General features: G+C 44.3%; 1 protein-coding gene across 1 annotated transcript; it reads right to left on the reverse strand.

The window, feature by feature from the left end:
* Positions 1–3693: 3693 nt before the first annotated feature.
* Positions 3694–19650, reverse strand: RAB33B (RAB33B, member RAS oncogene family). The gene is made up of 3 exons (XM_075348515.1): positions 19456–19650; positions 15992–16256; positions 3694–7406 (listed from the first exon to the last, which is right to left on the reverse strand). Exons 2-3 carry the CDS (start codon positions 16235–16237, stop codon positions 6972–6974), a joined length of 681 nt encoding a protein of 226 aa, XP_075204630.1. The 5' UTR covers positions 16238–16256; positions 19456–19650; the 3' UTR covers positions 3694–6971.
* Between the last annotated feature and the right edge of the window lie 589 nt (positions 19651–20239).

The raw sequence follows: 20239 nt of genomic DNA on the forward strand, positions 1-20239 counted from the left end.
GAGATTACTTCCATTTAATGTATATGCAGCTATAGGATTACTCAGTCCTAGGTGCATTACTTTACATTTATCAACATTAAATCTCATTTGCCAAGTATCTGCCCATTCTGACATCTTATCCAGATCTTTTGTAATATTGTACCATCAATGTCAGTTTTTAATATCTTACATAGTTTGGTGTCATTAGCAAAGACTGACACTTTACTATCTATCCTATCCACAAGGTCATTAATAAAGAAATTAAAAAGAATTGGTCCTAGCACAGATCCCTGCGGCACCCCACTACTGACTATAGCCCATTTAGAGAATGTACCATTTATGACTACTCTTTGTTTCCTTTTAGCTAATTCCTTACCCAGTTGCATATAGTTTCCCCTAGTTTTGCTTCTGGAGCTTTAGTATAAGGCTATTATGTGGTACAGTATCAAATGTCTTTGCAAAGTCCAAATAAATCACATCAGCTGCATTACCAATATCCAGATTTGCACTTACCTTCTCATAGAACCCCAGCAGGTTGGTTAGACACAATTTAGCTTTCATTAATCCCGTGCTGGTTATCAGTTATTATATTATTTTCTGCAATATATTTTTGCATGTCATCCCTTAAAGTGCCCTCAAAAAACTTTGCATACTACCGATATCAGGCTTACTGGACGATAGTTGCCTGGATCCAGCCGCTTACCTTTCTTAAATATCGGTACCGCATCATTATACACAAAACAAAAACACCACCTTGCTATTTTCTGAAACAGATAACCTTTTTCACTTTAAGGCCATGTACACACATTGAGTGTTTGGTGAGGTTTTTTACCCCAGTATTTGTAGCCAAAACCAGGAGTGGAACAGTCAGAGGAAAAGTATAATATAAAAGTACTCTGTGAATGTCGCCTTAGGTCGACGGAGCTTTTCTTTTTCTGGGTGACCTGATGCTTTTATTGATACCATTGTGGGGTAGAGAGAGTTTGGATCACTTTGTATTGCATATTTTTCTAGAGTTATTATGAGAGAAAAAAAATAAAATAAATAAATACACAATTCTAGAGTTCATTTTTATTGATTTAACCCCATAATAAATGACATTTTATATTTTGATAAATCAGATTTATATAAAATACCTGTGGTAGTGCATCCATATATTTTTTAAGAGCTTTAATTTTTAATGAAGGAAAAGTGGGGGGGGGGGGGGGGGTCATTTGAATTTTTAATTTTATATTTAAAACATTTCATTTTGTTCTGTTAGTCTTCTTAGGAAACTTTAATCTGTGACTGATTGCTTGTTAGCCATATTTATATACACTGCACAAATTACATACAGTCTCTTGTGAACACCAGTCTGCGTCTGGTGTTTATAAGAGCACCATCACAACAGGCACGAGGGTCTGCAGCAGGCCCCTAGCTGTAATAACAATCTGACAGGTTAGGCCAGTTTCACACATCCTTCTTTTTGCCAGTTTGGCGGATGCGGCGAACTCCCGTACAGTGTATACACTACACTGGCAGCGCAACAAGCGCCGGTCACATGCTGTCATGTGACCGGCGCATGTGACCCGGACGTTACAGCGCTGTCATTGTACTGTATTCACTGTACGGGAGTTCGCCGCATCCGCCAAACCGGCAAAAAGAAGGATGTGTGAAACTGGCCTTAGGAAGGGGGAGGTGGGATGGGCAATAAAAGCTGCATCCTCCCACCCCAATACATGTACTGTAAATTATGCTGCTGTCAAAGAATGACAGCAACATTTTACAGGTTAACCGCAGTGGGTGCAGCTTGGTTCCTTTCACAGCTGTTAGACATTATCTACCGGAAATTGAGAGGGCTCAGGGTCTAAAGGGGGCTTTACACGCTACGACATCGCTAATGCGAACTCGTTGGGGTCACGGAATTGGTGACGCACATCCGGCTGCATTAGCGATGCCGTTGCGTGCGACACCGATGAGCGATTTTGCATCGTTGCAAAAACGTGCAAAATCGCTCATCGGTGACATGGGGGTCCATTCTCAAAAATCGTTACTGCAGCAGTAACGAGGTTGTTCCTCGTTCCTGCGGCAGCACACATCGCTCCGTGTGACACCGCAGGAACGAGGAAGCTCTCCTTATCTGCCTCCCAGCCGCTATGCGGAAGGAAGGAGGTGGGCGGGATGTTACGTCCCGCTCATCTCCGCTTCTATTGGGCGGCCGCTCAGTGACGTCGCTGTGACTCTGCACGGACCGCCCCCTTAGAAAGGAGGCGGTTTGCCGGTCACAGCGACGTCGCCGGGCAGGTATGTATGTGTGACGGGTCTGGGCGATGTTGTGCGGCACGGGCAGCAATGTGCCCGTGTCACGCAACAGATGGGGCGGGTACCCATACTAGCGATATATCGGGACAGATATCGCAGTGTGTAAAGCCCGCTTAAGACTGTTCCATTCATCCATTTTGAACGTGCTCGTACCTACCAAAGCTAGTCGTTGGGGGAGGATAACCCTAGAATGCGCAACTATAGAAATTCACTTTCACATACCAGGGGCATTTTAGGCCTGTGTGCAGATAACATGGAGTAAAGGCCGCTTTACACGCTGCGATATAGTTACAGATATCGCTAGCGTGCGTACCTGCCCCCATCGTTTGTGTGTCATGGGCAAATTGTTGCCCGCGGCGCACAAAATCGTGCAGACTCGTCACACTACTTACCTTCCTAGCGGCGTCGCTGTGACCAGCGAACCACATCCTTTCTAAGGGGGCAATCCATTCGGCGTCACAGCGACGTCCCTAAGCTGCCGCCCAATTAAAGCGGAGGGGTGGAGATGAGCGGGACGCAACATCCCGCCCACCTCCTTCCTTCCTCATTGCGGGTGGCCGCAGGTAAGGTGAGGTTCCTCGTTCCTGTGGTGTCACACATAGCAATGTGTGCTGCCGCAGGAACGACGAACTACATCGTCCACGCAGCAGCAACGATAAATCGAGATTAGAGGGGGAAGGTCACCGATGAGCGATTTTGAACGTTTTTGCGACAATTCAAAAATCGCTCATAGGTGTCACACACACACACACACAAACATTCAACACAAAATATCAAGATATGAACATTGCTAAAGCGACCGGATGTGCGTCACAAATTCCGTGACCCCAACGAGATTGCTTTAGCAATGTCGTAGCGTGTAAAGCGGCCTTAACTCAAATAGAAATACACTTCAAAAGTTTGAGATGTTAACTTAATGTTTTGAAATATTCACAAGTAATCTTGCAGAAAAAAAAGAAAACAAGTAACCTAGCAGGCCTGCGAGGCCCCACTATGCGTTCTAGGGTTAATAGGATAGGAAAAAAGGTGCAATCAAAGCCTATAACCTTTAAATGAGGGATGTCAGTGTTCAGAATGGAATTTTCTTTACTCATCATTCCTGGTTCCAGCTGTAATCCTCCACCACTGCTCCTGTGCCTGTTACTGGCAGCAATGCGTTCATATTGACAGTGCGGCAATGAGCTCAGTGGCTCAGAGTGAGGAGCTCTGTCTAAACTCTGTCTAAGCTCTGCAGACACAGTTCAGTGCCGCAGTATCAACAGGAGGTCAGGGCAGCAGCCAAGACTCAGCGCTGGACCTGGGTAGGGTAATTATTAATAACAAACTGTGCCCTGGTACTGGGATTTTCTATGAGGGGGTCAACCCCTTTAAAGCTTTAAAAAAAAAACAAAAAAAAAAACCCACAAACAGAAGTCCTGTATATACCTTTTATTGAGTTCAGCATGAGGTCATAATTAAAAATAATGTGTGAGCACAATGAGCTAGGAGTTGTTCATTTCCAAAGCAGCATTTCTTTCATGGCTAAACATGTAATCTTTTAGAAGGAGCCAATGAAAACATTGATTGCACGCACATTGAAAGATGAATTTGATACAAAGATAGCAGACAGACATACTATAAAGACATTGCATAGTTTATGAACGGTTGGCAAATAAACACATACAAAATGCACAGAGTTCCCTTTTCATCAAACATGACTATCACATTTTTGAGCCCGTTATGATGAATAACATAGATATAGGATAAAGTCCAACATCATTTAATCTGTAAGTTGTCAAAACCCTTTTTAAAAAAAAAAACAAAACAAAAAACAAACAAAACCCTGAAATGTCAACATTGAAATTTATGGAATGTAAGAGATTATGCAAGTGATAGAGAGCTCAATCAGATAAAAAACAAACACAGAAAACCAATATATTTCAAGTATATGAGTACATACTAAAAAGGAACTAAACCTTTATAAATGTTTTGAGATTTCAGTGTCCATATAATTACACGCAGATAGATGGGGTTTCTGAAAGCCCACAGATCATCCAAAATCCCCCAGCCACCACCCCCCCTCTTACCCCATCAAGAGGTGAGCTACTCTGCTGACAGGAGCGCGTCCACAGCTTCTGTCCAAGACCGGTGTACAGTTTAAAAAGAAAGCCATGAGCCTGTGCTTTCTGTTGAATTTATACCCCGCTTGGTTTATGCGCTTCTGTTTGCTGATCTATGGATCTCTTTGCGAAAGGGGGATTTAGGCAATCAGCGAGTCTCCCACTAAACAGATTGTAATTTTAAAGGCACTTCAATATGAAAAAAGGGGTTTAGTTAATCTTTAAATGACGTCTAATCCTTCCACCATAGACGTTTTATTCCCTTATTTTATGGTTCCCTTTGATTAGGTGGACAAAGTGTTGCAAAATCAGAATTCAAGAGTTTCCTAATTTTCCCTGTAAATGAATATTATTTCTCAACCCAATGATTACATTTTGGTTTGAAGGATTATTCATCTATGATTAAGGAGAACTGGTAATAACATGTGGGCTCAATAATTCACCAGAATAGTCCTGCACAGTATTCTCACTACAGTGGTCAGATTGTGCTTAGGACAAAGTGAAGACAAGTGGTGGCACTACACCGGTCTTAAAATTCAAAGACGCAGATTGTGCCAACGACGTGTCAGAAGAGTCACGATCAGAATTTGGCTGTTCGGATTACATTTGTTAGAAGGTCTCACTGATGTCTCTCTAGGAGGACCACCACAAGCAGTAATAAAAATCTGCGAAGGAAATTCCATTATATCAACAGATCAGGCGCCATTGTTCCCAGCAGAGACAGTATAGGGTGCTTTACACGCTGTGACATCGCTAACGATATATCGTCAGGGTTACGTCGTTAGTGCCGCACATCCGGCGCGGTTAGCGACATCGCAGCGTGTGACACCCAGGAGAGACGATCAATGAGCGCAAAAACGTGAAAAATCGTTGCTCGTTGACACGTCGTTCATTTCCTTAATATCGTTGCTGCTGCAGGTACGATGTTCGTCGTTCCTGCGGCAGCACACATCGCTATGTGTAACACTGCAGGAACGACGAACATCTCCTTACCTGCGTCCACCGGCAATGAGGAAGGAAGGAGGTGGGCAGCATGTTCCGGCTGCTCATCTCCGTCCCTCCTCTGCTATTGGACGGCTGCCGTGTGACGCCGCACGAACTGCCCCCTTAGAAAGGAGGCGGATCGCCGACCAGAGCGACGTCGCAGGGAAGGAAAGTCCGTGTGACAGGTGTTAGCGATATTGTGCGCCACAGGCAGCGATTTGCCCGTGACGCACAACCTACGGGGGTGGGTACGCTCGCTAGCGATATCGGTACCAATATCTCAGCGTGTAAAGTACCCTTATATCTGATACAAAAAAATGGGACAGAACCCAAAAAGAACAGTAAAAATTTTGGGAGCACTTTTACTTATTTCCATATCTGGTTAAGAAAAATGGAAAGCAGCAAGAACAGATGCCTCCAAAACAAGGCTGCATTTACCCTGCTGTACTGATACCAGATCAGATCCCATCATAGGAATAACAAGGGTTCCCTTTTCTCTGATGGATTTGGTTTCCATTTAAGAAACATACAGTACTTACAAAAAAAGGTTGGCTAAGGGCCTATTCACCAAGAAAAGAAAAAATAAAAAGCACTTATATTGTCAAAGGACAAGAATGTAGCACATACTAACATCCTGAACTATAAGACATGGTGCTATAACCCAGTATTCCCTGTTTTTTTAATAATGCTTGTAAAATATTTAGTGCATTTTCTATCACTAGTACACAGCAAAATACTTGACATGAATGGTAGCCATTAAGGTAGTGCTTTTACACAGTTAAAATTACATTTAAAATTGTTGTGCTAGTAGATTATCTATACTTTATCAACTAGTTCTTTTAATACAGAAAATGAAAGCAGTTCTTCATGTTAAGTAGTAAACTACGGTGAATGGTACAAGGACGAGGTGAACGAAAAAAACAATGCACTTGTGCTAGTCTTGGCAACGCACGAGTAACAGTCCAGGCAATGTGCAGAGGTCCTCAGTCTTGTCTCAAGGATCTGTACAGCTTGTATGGCTGCATAAGAGGAAGGAAATGACCTTGTCTGACTCCAATCACTCAACATTAGTCACTTCATATATATAACCATATGCAATCCCTGGCAGCAGCAGTATGGTCTGAGGCACATGGATGAACCTGCTATGTGCCAGCTCTGCGTCCAACAAGGCACGATCAGCCTGCTGTGCACACAGCTCGTATCCTTCATTAACATGGGGAGCCAGAGCTGTGAGAACAAACAAAAAAAAACAAAAAAAAAAAAAAAAAACCTGAAAAGTTTTAGATAAATGCAGTTTAACTGATGCAGAACAGTAAAGCACATTGACATTGAACACTTCTCAGAATTAAAATCGCACTTGCTAAACAGATATATGTTGTTTGAGGAACGGCGAAAAATAAAAGCACAATTCCAATGACTGTTTCTGAACAGTCCACGCTACAATAATGGGTACAATGAGGCTTACTACAAGACCCCCTGAATAGCTCATGCCGTAGGTTGACCTCCATAAAACCATGCATCTTCCTGGTGGCCATGTAACCGTGTAGACTTCTGCTTCAATGGTATTTGTAAAATGCTTTCCACATTTTAGTCTATTAAAACCCAAATCTAACAACCGCATGGAAAAGAGGTCTTGACTCCAGAATTTAGCTCAACTGTATTCTCTGGAGGCTGGCTCAAAACCAGTGGCTTGTGACTCTTGAGCTTGTGTGCCAGTGTCATGAATATAGCTTCAACATGGTCGTTGGTATTCTTGGCAGAGGTTTCAAACATTGGCATGCTGTGTAAATCAGCAAATTTTTGAGCCAAGTCAGTGGGTACTTGAATGGAGTCCTTAAGGTCACATTTATTGCCAACTAGAATTCGGGGGACATCATTGGTAAGTAAATGCCGCTTGCACTCCTCTATCCAGGCTGGTAGGCTCTGAAAGCTCGCCATGTTTGTGATGTCATACACAAAAACCACAGCATGTACATTCCTATAGTAATGCTGTACCATGCTCTTGCGAAAGCGCTCTTGTCCAGCGGTGTCCCATAACTGAATCTGTATATAATTAAAAAAAAATTAAATAAATAAATATGAAATCTCACAATAAAAATATTTTACAATGCTTGTAGTATGTAATGGGAAAAAAAACAAAACAACAACCTTATTAATATAGTGCCAATTTCAGAAATTGGTAGCTTTCTTTAACGTTTACCTGTCAGTTTAGGCCACTTATATATATACACAACAGTTTGTTCTGATGAGGATTAACACTTTTTGGCCAACTTATATATCCCACATCATGTACTTTCCCCTAAGAAGAAGAATTTTCAGTTGTTTTGAGTTAGTTGGTAAAGACTTACCGCTGTGATGGATCCCAAAAGCAGCACCTGAATTACCCCTAAACTTAGAAAAAGTCGACACATCGAAGAGACAAATCAACTACAAGTGCATCTCAATAAATTATATCAAAATGTTAATTTCAGTAATTCAATACAAAAAGGAAATGCATATATTATATAGAGTCATTACACACAGAGTGATCTATTCAAGTGTTTAATTCTGTTAATGTTGATGATTATGGCTTACAGTCATTATCTCAAAAAATTAGAATAAAATGACCACAAAACACTTGCAAAGGCTTCCTAAGCCTTTAAAAATGGTCCCTTAGTCTGGTTCAGTAGGCTACACTACTGACTTGACAGATGCCCAGAACACAGTCATTGACACATTCCACAAAGAGGGTAAGCCACAAAAGTCCATTGCTACAGAAGCTGGTTGTTCACAGAGTGCTATATCCAAGCATATTAATGGAAAGTTGAGTGGAAGGAAAAAGCGTGGAAGAAAAAAGGTGCACAAGCAACCGGGATAACTGCAGCCTTAATAGGATTGTTAAGAAAAGGCCATTCAAAACTTTGGGGAAGATTCACAAGTACTGGACTGCAGCTGGAGTCAGTGCTTCAAGAGCCACAACACAGATATCCAAGACATACAAGTGTCTCAATCCATGTGTCAAGCCACTCATGACTAATACACAGTTGTCAGAAGCGTCTTACCTGGGCCAAGGAGAAAAAGAACTGGACTGCTGCTCAGTGGTCCAAGGTGTTTATTTCCAAATGAAATGCAAAATTTAATTTCATCTGAAATGAAAACAAGGTCCCAGAGTCTGGAGGAAGAGTGGAAAGGCTGCCCACAATCCAATCTGCTTGAGGTCTAGTGTGAAGTTTCCACAATCAATGATGGTTTGGGAAGCCATGTCATCTGCTGGTATAGGTCCATTGTGTTTTATCAAGACCAAATTCAGCACAGTCGTCTACCAGAAAATTTTAGAGCACTTCATGCATCCCTCTGCCGTCAAGCTTTTTGAAAATAAAAATTTCATTTTCCAGCAGCACTTGGCACCTATCCACACTGCCAAAAGTACCAATACCTGGTTTAATAACCACAGTATCACTGTGCTTGATTGGCCAGCAAACTCCCCTGACCTAAACCCCATAGAGAATATATGGGGTATTGTCAAGAAGGAAGATGAGAGACACCAGACCCAAAAATGCAGAGGAGCTAGGCTACTATCAAAGCAACCTGGGCTTCCATAACACCTCAGCAGTGCCACAGGCTGATCGCCTCCATGCGACGCCGCATTGATACAGTAATTCATGCCAAAGGAGCCCCGACCAAATATTGAGTGCATTTACTGTACAGACTTTTCAGTAGGGCAACATTTGAGTGTAAAGTTATTTTTTCAGTTGGTCTTATATAATATTCTAATTTTCTGAGATAATGACTTTTGGGTTTTCATTGGCTGTAAACCATAATCAACATTAACAGAAATAAACACTTGAAATAGATCACTCTGTGTGTAATGACTCTATATAATGTATTTCCCTTTTTGTATTGAATTACTTAAATAAATTAACCGTTTGATGATATTCTAGTTTATTCAGATGCACTTGTACATATCCCTAAACAAGGGGTCCCCAACCTGTAGCTCAGGAGCCACATGTGGCTCGCAGGCTCATGATATGTGGCTCTTGGTTGTCTGCCAGCTTGATGCCTTAACACCACGTCTAGCAAATAACTATGAAGAGCAGGTCGTCAGATGGAGAATTCTGTGAGTAGCCCTAAACAAAAGAGCAGATGTGAATGGAGGTAAGGTAGCAACCTCTGGATCTTGGTATAGCACCTCATTGTGATTTCTGTGAAAAAGCATTGGCTATCATTATACCGGTAAATAGGGGCTTTTGGTGTCATTACTGTAATGGTTGCCGGGAGCTGATTGTGGCTTGCGATGCTCTCTGAGCTGAATGCAGCTCTCAAGGTGAATAAGGTTGGGGACCTCTGCCCTAAACTGTAGATCGGGGATAATTTAGGGGCACCCAGTCTAAGAGAGGGGAAAGCATGGGGATAGCTAAATCTCATGCCTTCTTGCTGTGATTATCGTAGTACTGGTGGGTGCAAATGGCATTTTCAAAAGCACGTGGAAAAGTAACTTTGGGCTGACAGTTGCTCTTCCCGCCTGCGATCTAATACCAAGCTCTGCATACGATACTGACAATCTGTTGCAATCTATTGGAGCGCTGTATCCACTGATGTTTCCTTGTCACAGATGTCAATGCTCAGAGCACTGCATTAATCCGAATAAAGTGGAGCACAATTTGTCACCAATATGAGCTCTACATAAATTTCTTTTGTATAAAACACCTGTTGCATTGTCACAATTTATCAACTATGACCATCAGCTCTTTGTACAATTATCATTGTAGGTACTGATTGTGTACCAACTTTTGAATGCACATTTGCACATCAAGTATTTTATGATACTATCCATCATTACATTTTATACATTACTCCATCTATTTATGGACTGTAAATAATAAATGTATCCTAATATCTAAACTGATACAATTTGTGCACTCTTGCCCTATACCTCCATTATAAATGATCAATGGATGAGGTTTATCAGTTGGCTGGGTGCCCCTGTAAAATCGCTGGCCATTTATAATTAAGGGACTTTGCCATTATTCTACATAGGCAAAAATAAATTGATAATTTCTTGCCACTATACATTGCGCCTTTTTTAGATCACCTTTGTGGGATATTCACGCATAATACACAAAAGTGGTCTAGAATATATGATCACAATGTCAGCACATAGAACTACTGCAGTCTTCTAATTTTAATTAACTAATGAAGGTTATATTTTACCACACATATTATATCACATTTCCTCTAAGGCCGGGACCACACGTGGACTACTGTGATCCTCGCATGACACTCAGCTCACGCTGGCAGCACAGCGGGAGCAGAGTGTCATTGCGAATGAGGTCCGATCATGCGATCAGACCACAGCTGCGGGGGGCGGTCTGGCGCTGAGGAGGGGCGGATTTATCTCCTTCTCTCCTCCGTTGCCGGCTATTGCCATTCTTGCTCTGCACTCGCGGTACACCGGTGTACTGCGAGTGCAGTGCGATTTTTCTCTCACCCCATAGACTTAATGGGTGTGAGAGAAACAAGGATCGCATTGCACCCGTAGCATGCTGCGACTGTTTTCTCGGTCCGCTCATGGGTGCTGGCACATAGGCTAATATTGGTCCGAGTGGAATGTGATGTTTTATCGTATTCCACTCGCTCCGAATATCATGCCGCGTGGCTTAAGAGTAATTTTCCTCATGATATTCAGGCTGAAGGAGAACAAGACTCAACCAAAAGGACATGGTCAGAAGATTCAGATGCTGTATAATGTCAGATTTCTGTGAAAGAGCTTTGGCTTATACCAATAAACAGGGGCTTTGGGTGTCATTACTGTAATGATTGCCGGGAGCTGATTGTGGCTCGCTGAAATCTGTCAGCTGATGGACCCAAGAGATCCAAGGAATCCAAAAAGGAGATTAGGAAAGTGAAAGAATTCTCGTCTCTGGACGAGACCTTTATTAAATGATCTTCCACATAAGGACTGATTGCCACCTCTCTGGCTTGGAGTAATGCCATAATTGGAGCAAGCACCTTGATGAAAACCCTGGGAGCAGTCACTAGTCTGAAAGGAAGTGCAATGAACTGGAAATGAAGAGAGCAGAAAACAAAAGGTTATGAAATCGCTGGGGAAACTGTGACCAGTATATGAAGATACAAGTAGTGAATGTCTACTACGTTTGGGTGTCGGCCTGCAGAAAACGTGTATGCCCGAAAATGGTGCAAGAGAGCAAACGCTCACTCAGTCTGCTCCATTATAGTCAAGGGCCCGGTCGGCGTATGCATCCGAAACACATTTTGCGGGGGAAAAGAGGGGAGGTTTGGATGGATGCCCTGACTGGACCAGTGGACGTAGTGAAGACGCAATGTGAAAGTGCCCCTAGTTAAAACTGACTGAAACTAGAATGGAACTACGAAGCACAAAGTCTGTCTTCCTAGTTTCATAGAAAGAAAAATTCAGCTCACCCATCTAAGAATCCGCTCAGTTCAGATGGGATGCAGGATGTCCACCGGACAGGCAGGTCCGTAGAGGCAATAGCAAGGAGTGAGGACGGGACTCCGCAACAATTCCAGGATAGAAAAAATATATAAATCCAAAGAAAAATATATAAAAGTGTAGAAACTTTATTCAGCGATTAAAAATCCAAGAAAAACATAATCGATTCCATGAAGATATCATGGCTTGACGCGTTTTGGACAGTTGGAATGTAGATAAGCATCATGATGCTTATGATTAAGGACTTATCTACATTCCAACTGTCCGAAACGCGTCAAGCCATGATATCTTCATGGAATCGATTATGTTTTTCTTGGATTTTTAATCGTTGAATAAAGTTTCTACACTTTTATATATTTTTCGTTGGATTTATATTTTTTCTATCCTGGAATTGGTGCCGAGTCCCATCCTCACTCCTTGCTACTTCCTAGTTTCATCTTTGTTTCATGGACTTTAATGGTCGAGTATTACCCTCAAAATCTGATGACAATAGGACAAGCTCAGCTCTGAGTCTCATAGACCAGAGATAGAGATCCATTGTTAAAATTTTTGAGTGCCTGGATCAATAAACCTCTATGGGTCAGTGTGCTGTCCGCGAAAAGACATTGAAGGCACCAGAATGTGTCACATGGATGTGTGACTGTAACCTGAAACGGAGCTGGCCATGGTCTGAGGAGAGGGTATAGCCTACAAAAGCAGAGCTAACTTTTATTTTTAACAACCTACTGCCGAGCTTCTGAGTGGCAAGGCATACACCCACAGCTCTGTGTCCCCCAATGCTATTAACAAGTGAGAAGCAGATTTCTCTGATAAGATATGTTACAAAGTTTCTTATATTCATCTTTACTATTGATTTATGCAAATTTTGTTGATGCAAAAGTTACCAATACACATTGTAAGGGCTGCTGTGGATTCTAAAAAACAAAAACCATTAGGATGTACAGATCCTGTGTTTTTTTAATATTTGGTCTGTCCATTAAAAACTTAAGGGGAACCAACCAGCAGGTTTTTCACATATAAAGTACAGGCGGTGCCATACTGGCACTAGGATGCTGAATCAAATCATAAATCCCAACTGACCTACTGAAAAAAAACAAAAAAAACCCCAAAAAACAGCAATAGGTCCTCTACCATAAGGAACCATCCTTGCCATTAGGGATGTGGAATCTTTGTACTCGAATATTCCACATCAGGATAGATTAAATGCCTGCAAAGTCTTCCTGGAAAATACAGGAATTGATGCCGATTCTGTGGTGAAGCTTACAAAATTCATCCTCACCCATAATTACTTTGCATTTGATAAAATATCTACAGGACTGTCTATAAGGTACAGTCACACTAAGCGACGCTCCGGCGATCCCACCAGCGATCTGACCTGGCAGGGATCGCTGGAGTGTCGCTACATGGTCCCTGGTGAGCTGTCAAACAAGCAGATCTCACCAGCGACCAGCCCCCAGCGACGCGTGGAAGCGATGCTGCGCTTGGTAACTAAGATAAATATCGGGTAACCAAGCGCTTGGTTACCCGATATTTACCTTGGTTACTAGCGCACACCGCTTAGCGCTGGCTCCCTACACTCGTAGCCAGAGTACACATCGGGTTAATAAACAAACCGCTTTGCTTATTTACCCGATGTGTACTCTGGCTACGAGTGCAGGGAGCCGGCACTGACAGCCTGAGAGCGGCGGACGCTAGTAACCAAGGTAAATATCGGGTAACCAAGCAAAGCGCTTCGCTTGGTTACACGATATTTACCTTGGTTACAGCTTACCGCAGGCTGTCAGAAGCCGGCTCCCTGCACATTCAGTTAGTCGCTCTCTCGCTGTCACACACAGCGATGTGTGCTTCACAGCGGGAGAGCAACAACTAAAAAAAAAAAATGGTCCAGGACATTCAGCAACAACCGGCGACCTCACAGCAGGGGATAGGTTGTTGCTGGATGTCACACACAACAACATCGCTAGCAAGATCGCTGTTGCGTCACAAAAAACGTGACTCAGCACTCAGCGATGTTGCTAGCAGTGTTGCTTAATGAGACGTGGCCTTTAGGCCTAACACTCTACTCCTGCACTGAAATCAACTTTTTGGACACCATCAAACTACAGAACAATGAAAGACATCCCTGTTCCAGAAGCCAATTGACCGTCCAACATACCTGAAATGGGACAGTTTTCATCCAAAACACATAACCCCCACCCCCACCCACCCCCCCCAAAACAATAGTGTACATTCAGGCCATCAGATACATCAACATTACAGAGACAATCACCAAAGACCTTTTTGAATCAAGGCTACCATCCAAGAACAATTGAAAACCAGATTACAAGAGCCACGAGAATATCAAGAAACCATCTCCTACATTATAAAACTAAAGAAGAAAACAACCGGGTCCCTCTTGTAGTCACCTACAATCCACATCTGGAGGTGTTTAGAGGAGCTGCACGGAAACTACAACCATTACTGCAAAAAGATGCCCGATTAAAATCTATTTTTCCAGACCCCCCACTTCTGTGTTTTAGACAGCCCCCAAATCTAAGCAGCATCATTGACAGAAGCTCCCTGTCCTCTCCTACAATAAGAGGAACATTTGTTCTACTGAGCCTGATGAAGAGACCTGAGTAGTCTCGAAAGCTTGCCATTATTACCATCTTTTCAGTTAGCCATTAAGAGGTATCAACCACTGAGGACTCATTTCTTTTAACTTTTTTTTTCTCTCTCTACTGGCTAACACAGTACAAAGATATATTTTACCTGTATCAAATCATCCATAGTTTAGAGATTGGATCTTTGCAGAAAAAAAAAAAAAAAAAAAAAAAAAAAAAAAGGTCCATTGCTTGAGTGGCATGTACATCGGGGGTGGGACTTTGTGGGTCATGTTCAGTAATGCTCCCTCCCCTGGCTGCCTGTCACCCCTCTGCTGTCATGATTAGTGCTATGTCCAGTGCGTGTTACGTTCAAATTATTCTCCCACTCTTCAATAAACTGATGCCAGAAATCGTGCATGCGCACACCATGGATCTCCAGCACCATTTGACAAAGGAGACTATGGAAATGACCAACAACAGCGGCGCCATACGCAGCCCACAAAAAAAAAGTGGATTTAATCTTCGCATGCGCCGCCGCTCATATTTGACTTTACAGTGTCTTCAATAAAATGGCACCAGAGAAGTGGTGAATCCGGCACTATTTTATAGAAGAGTCGGAGAGTGTTAACATAATATTGAGCACACTCTGGACATAGCGCTAACCACGGTGGCAGAAGAGGAGTAATTTATAAGAGGGGAGGCAGGCAGCCAGGGGAGGAATCATTTCAGAAGACCTGACCCACATAGTCCTGCCCCAATGCACCCCGATGCACATGTCACTCAACTAAGGCTGCTTTCACACATCCGGTTTTTGCAGTGCGGCACAATATGGCGCTCTGCAGAAAAAACGCAACTGGTTTTGTTTTGCTGCTGGTTGTGTTTTTTCCCGCATAGACTTGCATTAGCGCCGTATTGTGCCGCATGGCCTTGCGTTGCGTCCGGTTTTTGCCAGATGCGGCATATTTAGCCCATGCGGCGGCCGGATGGAACGTTGCCTGGCACGTTTTTTTTTGTGCGGCCAAAAAAAATGCGCGATTTACAATGCAAGCCTATGGACGCCGAATGCGGCGTCCTGCAACAAAAACCGCATCCGGCCGCCGGATGCGTTTTTGCACTGCGCATGCTCAGTATCAAGCCGCATCCGGCAAAAAACGGACGGGCCGCATGGAAAAACTTATGCAATGGATCCGTTTTTTTCGCCGCATCCGTCGCATAGGTTTTTGAGCCAGGATTGAGCCGCACTGCTAAACCCGGATGTGTGAAAGCAGCCTAACACACATTTTTGGAGGTTTAATAACTTTTTTTTTTCTACAATCAAACACCCAATCTCTAAACTGAAGGTATGATTGGATTCCCCATCCTAGCGCCAGTATGCCATTGCCTGCACTTTATATGTGAAAATCCTGCTGGCTGGTTACCTTTAAGGATTGTAAAATAAAGTTATTCTGGTTTTCAAGATACCATGTTCTGCTGAGAAGAGAAATGGGGTTTTTCATTCTTTAGAAGTTGCATCTTCATTTAAAATCAAGCATCTCCCGATCTGCCCTCCTTCGCCATTCATTCATGCACTCGTCAATTAATCTCATCATTACCTTTATTCTTTCTCCATCTATTTCTACACACCTCTCCCTAAAGTCCACACCGATGGTGGCCTCAGTCCGCTCAGGGAAATAGCTTGTGCAGAAGCGGTACGTCAGGCAGGTCTTTCCCACGTTGGAATCACCGATCACTATGATCTTAAAAATCCTGGCCCGCGTGGATCCATAGGAGCACGTGCTGTTGATGCTAGCTTCCAAGGATGACTCTAGTCCTCTGTCTCCACCAGTAGCTGAAGACATATTTACCCACAAGCAAATGCTGAAAAAGAAGAGGTGAGAATGAAAGTCAAGTCAAATCTAGAAAAGACAGGCTGGGACAGCAAGAAGTATGCAGCTAGATAACCAAGAGCACGGCATATCAGAGGACAAGATCATTCACACAGGTGCTATGTGATGAGAACCAATGAGAGCAGCACATTATATGCTTCATGTGTAAATTCCGCAATGGAGCTGAGATCAAGCGACAAGGGGCCCGATACATCATTGCCTTTGTGGCTGTTTTTCCATAGTCTGCAGCCAATTCATTACTCTAGTTGTGTCTAGTGTGTATTTCTCCATTCCAGGCTGCTAACAGTAGAGCTCGCCCATAAGGGGCTTCTGCTCTGGTGGAGCATGCGCAGAGGGCATTTGCGCAGTAAATGGGTTGTGTGCGGAGATGGAGGATCACACAGCCAACTGAATAGCGCTCACAATGCTGCTGAGGAAATCGGAGCGTCTGTGAGGGCAACTGACAACGTTGTTCTATGCCGCTGCCTCGGAGATCCGATTATGGGCTCTTCTACGAGTGACTGCTGGCTAATACGGTGTAGCCGGACAGCTATATAGAAGAACGCTGTCCGGTGGGGCATGTGCGGTACAAGCCAGCAGTCACACAGCCATTATCGGTTCTCAGCGGTAAATACAGTGAGACAGCTGCAAAGAGCAATGCTGCGTCTCCCGCCCACAGACGCGGCGATTTCCATTCTCAGCAGGTTATGTTGGATCCTCAGTCTATAGACACAAAAAGAAAAATCTTTATTTTTATATGGTGCTAACATATTTCGCAGCGCTTTACATACATCACTGTCCCCATTGGGGCTCACAATCTAGAGTCCCTAACTGTATGTCTTTGGAGTGTGGGAGGAAACCGGAGGAAACCTACAGAAACACGGGGAGAACATACAAGCTCCTTGCAGATGGTGTTCATTGTGGGATTCGAACCCAGGACCGCAGCGCTGCAAAACTGCAGTGTTAACCAGTGAGCCACCGTGCCGCCCCATAACCCATTTATTACAGAAAACACATCTGCGAATGCTCGGCCAGAGCAGAAGAGGCCTATACTGGACCGGCTATATCAGTATCAGCCTGGAAGAGAAACACAATGAATTTCACTTTCGGCCTCTTTTACAAATCCGTGAAAATCACGCACGTTTTTCACGGACATGTCAGAGGTGCGTATTGCCCTCGGTGAGCTGTGTGCATGCCCTATGTGTGTTCTCCGTGTGTTATCTGTGATAACACACGGAGTGCGGGAACTTTCTGCTCACCTGTCCCTGGCATCGCTGTCCGTGGTGCTGATCTTCGGTCTCCGATCCTGCCGACTCCCCGCTGCTGCTGCTTCCGGTCGCAGTGAAGTGAATATTCAATGAGCATAATAAGCGGCAGTCGGCAGCAAGTGACAGCAATGGCAGAGACAGGAGGGCTGGAGAAGGTGAGTAATGTTTTGTTTTTTGTCTCGCAGACACGTCTTTTCTCCGGTGCGTGTCACACGGAACACATCCGTGTGTGTTACGTGTGACCCGTTGCGTTCCGTGTGACACCCGTGATGCCGGAGATAAAACGGACATGTCGGCGTGCGAAACACATTGACACACGTATGTACGGAACGGACACACGTTCCGTGCGAAAATACATACGTGTGTCCGACACCATAGGAAGACATAGGTCTACGTGTGTACGTGTCTCTGGTACGTGAGGAAACTGCCAAACACATACCAGAGGCACGTACGTGTGACAGAGGCCTAAAGCACCATGGAATAAATGGTGCTATAATAATAATAATGCATTCAGTGGAAAAAACATTTACTAGCATGGTAAAAACCCTTTAATTGTCAAGAGCCGCAGGTTTGAGATCCACATCATGTAAATTCATGCTGCGGATGTAGGTATTCATTTCACCAGTTCCAATTCAAAATCAGCTGCTCCTTTATTGCAATGTTATCCGCACCAGGAAAGGCCTCAGCCGAATCTCCATTGCGGGAGGTCTGCACAGAGCCGTTATATTATGGGGCACATTTACAGGTGCTGATCGGCAGTGGTGTACTATCCTGTTACAGAAGCTGCCCGCTGTTCTATGCCCAAATAGCTAGTATTAAAGGGAATCTGTCACCAGCATTTTGCTAACTCATCTGAGAGCAGCATAATATGGAGACAGAGACCCTGATTTCAGCGATATGTCACTTACTGAGCTGTTTGCTGTCATTTGGATAAAATCAATGTTTTCTCTGCTGCAGATCTAGCGGTTATACAGAGCTCATGAATATGCTGGACTACCTGCAGCATGCCAAGTAGTCCTGTGATGATAATCTCATGCTGATTAACAATGATTTTATCAAAACTACACTAAGCAGCTCAGTAAGTGACACATCGCTGGAATCAGCGTCTCTGCCCCTACATTATGCTGCTCTCAGATTAAGTGGCAAAAATCTGGTGACAGATTCCCTTTAATATGGGCACATAGATCATTATGTTCCCGGCAGCACACCACAATCAGCTGCGGGTGCAATTATTTTCATTGGCTTAATCAAGTGAATACCATTTTTAGGGGGGATTCAAGCAGAACAACCGAATGCACAGCAGAAAGGCGGTGCGACCAGGGCGGTGATCAGACGCAGCGGATTATGCCGGTAGGTTCACGATGGCGGCTCTACCACATTGCCCTTCATGAATGCCAGATTAAGTAATGCGGCATGATGACGATCACTATGATGGGAACCTGACAGACCCCACCATTCAGTGGGGCGCCAGCGCTGCCCACCATTCAGTGGGGCGCCAGCGCTGCCCACCATTCAGTGGGGCGCGAGCGCTGCCCACCATTCAGTGGGGCGCGAGCGCTGCCCACCATTCAGTGGGGCGCCAGCGCTGCCCACCATTCAGTGGGGCGCCAGCGCTGCCCACCATTCAGTGGGGCGCCAGCGCTGCCCATCATTCAGTGGGGCGCCAGTGCTGCTCACCATGTGAAGAGGCGACTCTGCCATCATTTTGCTTTTTCTGTGCCTATAATGAAATAGTATAGCCGGAGACATCCAGCCTGAGGAGTATGGCTGCGGCTCGGAGCCCAGGACACCAGTTGATATTCCTCCTGTATGCCAGGATTACATATGGTGAGAGCAGCTGTGCGGAGACTGTGTGCCAGGTACAGCACCCGGCAGCGAGCACGGAGCGCGTCCACGTACAGGGGCGCGCCCACAGTCACTTACCTAGCGGGCTGCTCAGTATCCTCGACTGATGGCGGGTGATACCGGAGAAGCGCTCACCGCGGGATGGATGGGGAGGGTGGAAAGACTCTGTGACCGGCGTCCCTGTTCACTGCCGGCCCCTGCTGCAGCAGCTTCCTCTAGTGCTGAGTGGCCGGCTGCTCTGGCATTTACTGGCTCCTCCTCTATACTCTTCGTCACCATTACTGCCCTCTATTCTACCTCCGCCCTGCTGGGAGAAGATAAACAAGTCGCCATGTTTGATGCGGGCGCCAATGCTGCAGTTTACAATCAGTGTGCCAAAAATAAAGATGGCCGTGCTGACCGTGACGTCATCAGCGTGCTGCCGCCGGGTGGAGCAGCAGGGAGCTCTATAGACTGGTTGGCGCTGAGTGCAGCACTGGTCTGGCACATGGTGGGCATTTCTGCATTTCTGACCCCTCACACAGGACGTGGCTTGTTCTTGTTGTATTGCAGAGGACATACTGGTGTGTCTGGCAGATTTCCACTCCAGGGAATGTGACACAAATGTACTGGCTGTGGCCGGGTCTATTGTTATTACCCATTATTTGGCTTAGACTACAGGGAGCTGGATGCAAATGCACGTCACAATTTACAGAATTATATTTTTAAAATACTTAGAAAAATGTATAATTTCCTTTACACGATACAAATACTTGCTACTTTGTGTTCCTATATCACATAAAATCCCTATAAATAATATTTAGATTTGTGAGTGTAGCATACAAAATGTGGAAAGGTTCACGGGGTATGCATACGTAGAGTC

The sequence above is a fragment of the Anomaloglossus baeobatrachus genome, chromosome 1 (assembly GCF_048569485.1).
Source record: "Anomaloglossus baeobatrachus isolate aAnoBae1 chromosome 1, aAnoBae1.hap1, whole genome shotgun sequence".
In the NCBI taxonomy this organism is placed as follows: domain Eukaryota; kingdom Metazoa; phylum Chordata; class Amphibia; order Anura; family Aromobatidae; genus Anomaloglossus; species Anomaloglossus baeobatrachus.

Bases quoted from the DNA above. Each gene is read 5' to 3' on its own strand.
- RAB33B (XM_075348515.1), bottom strand. From the start codon at position 16,237: ATGTCTTCAGCTACTGGTGGAGACAGAGGACTAGAGTCATCCTTGGAA. The intron at 7,407-15,991 runs GTAATGATGAGA...AATTATATACAG, and splicing joins TAGATGGAGAAAGAATAAAG to ATTCAGTTATGGGACACCGC.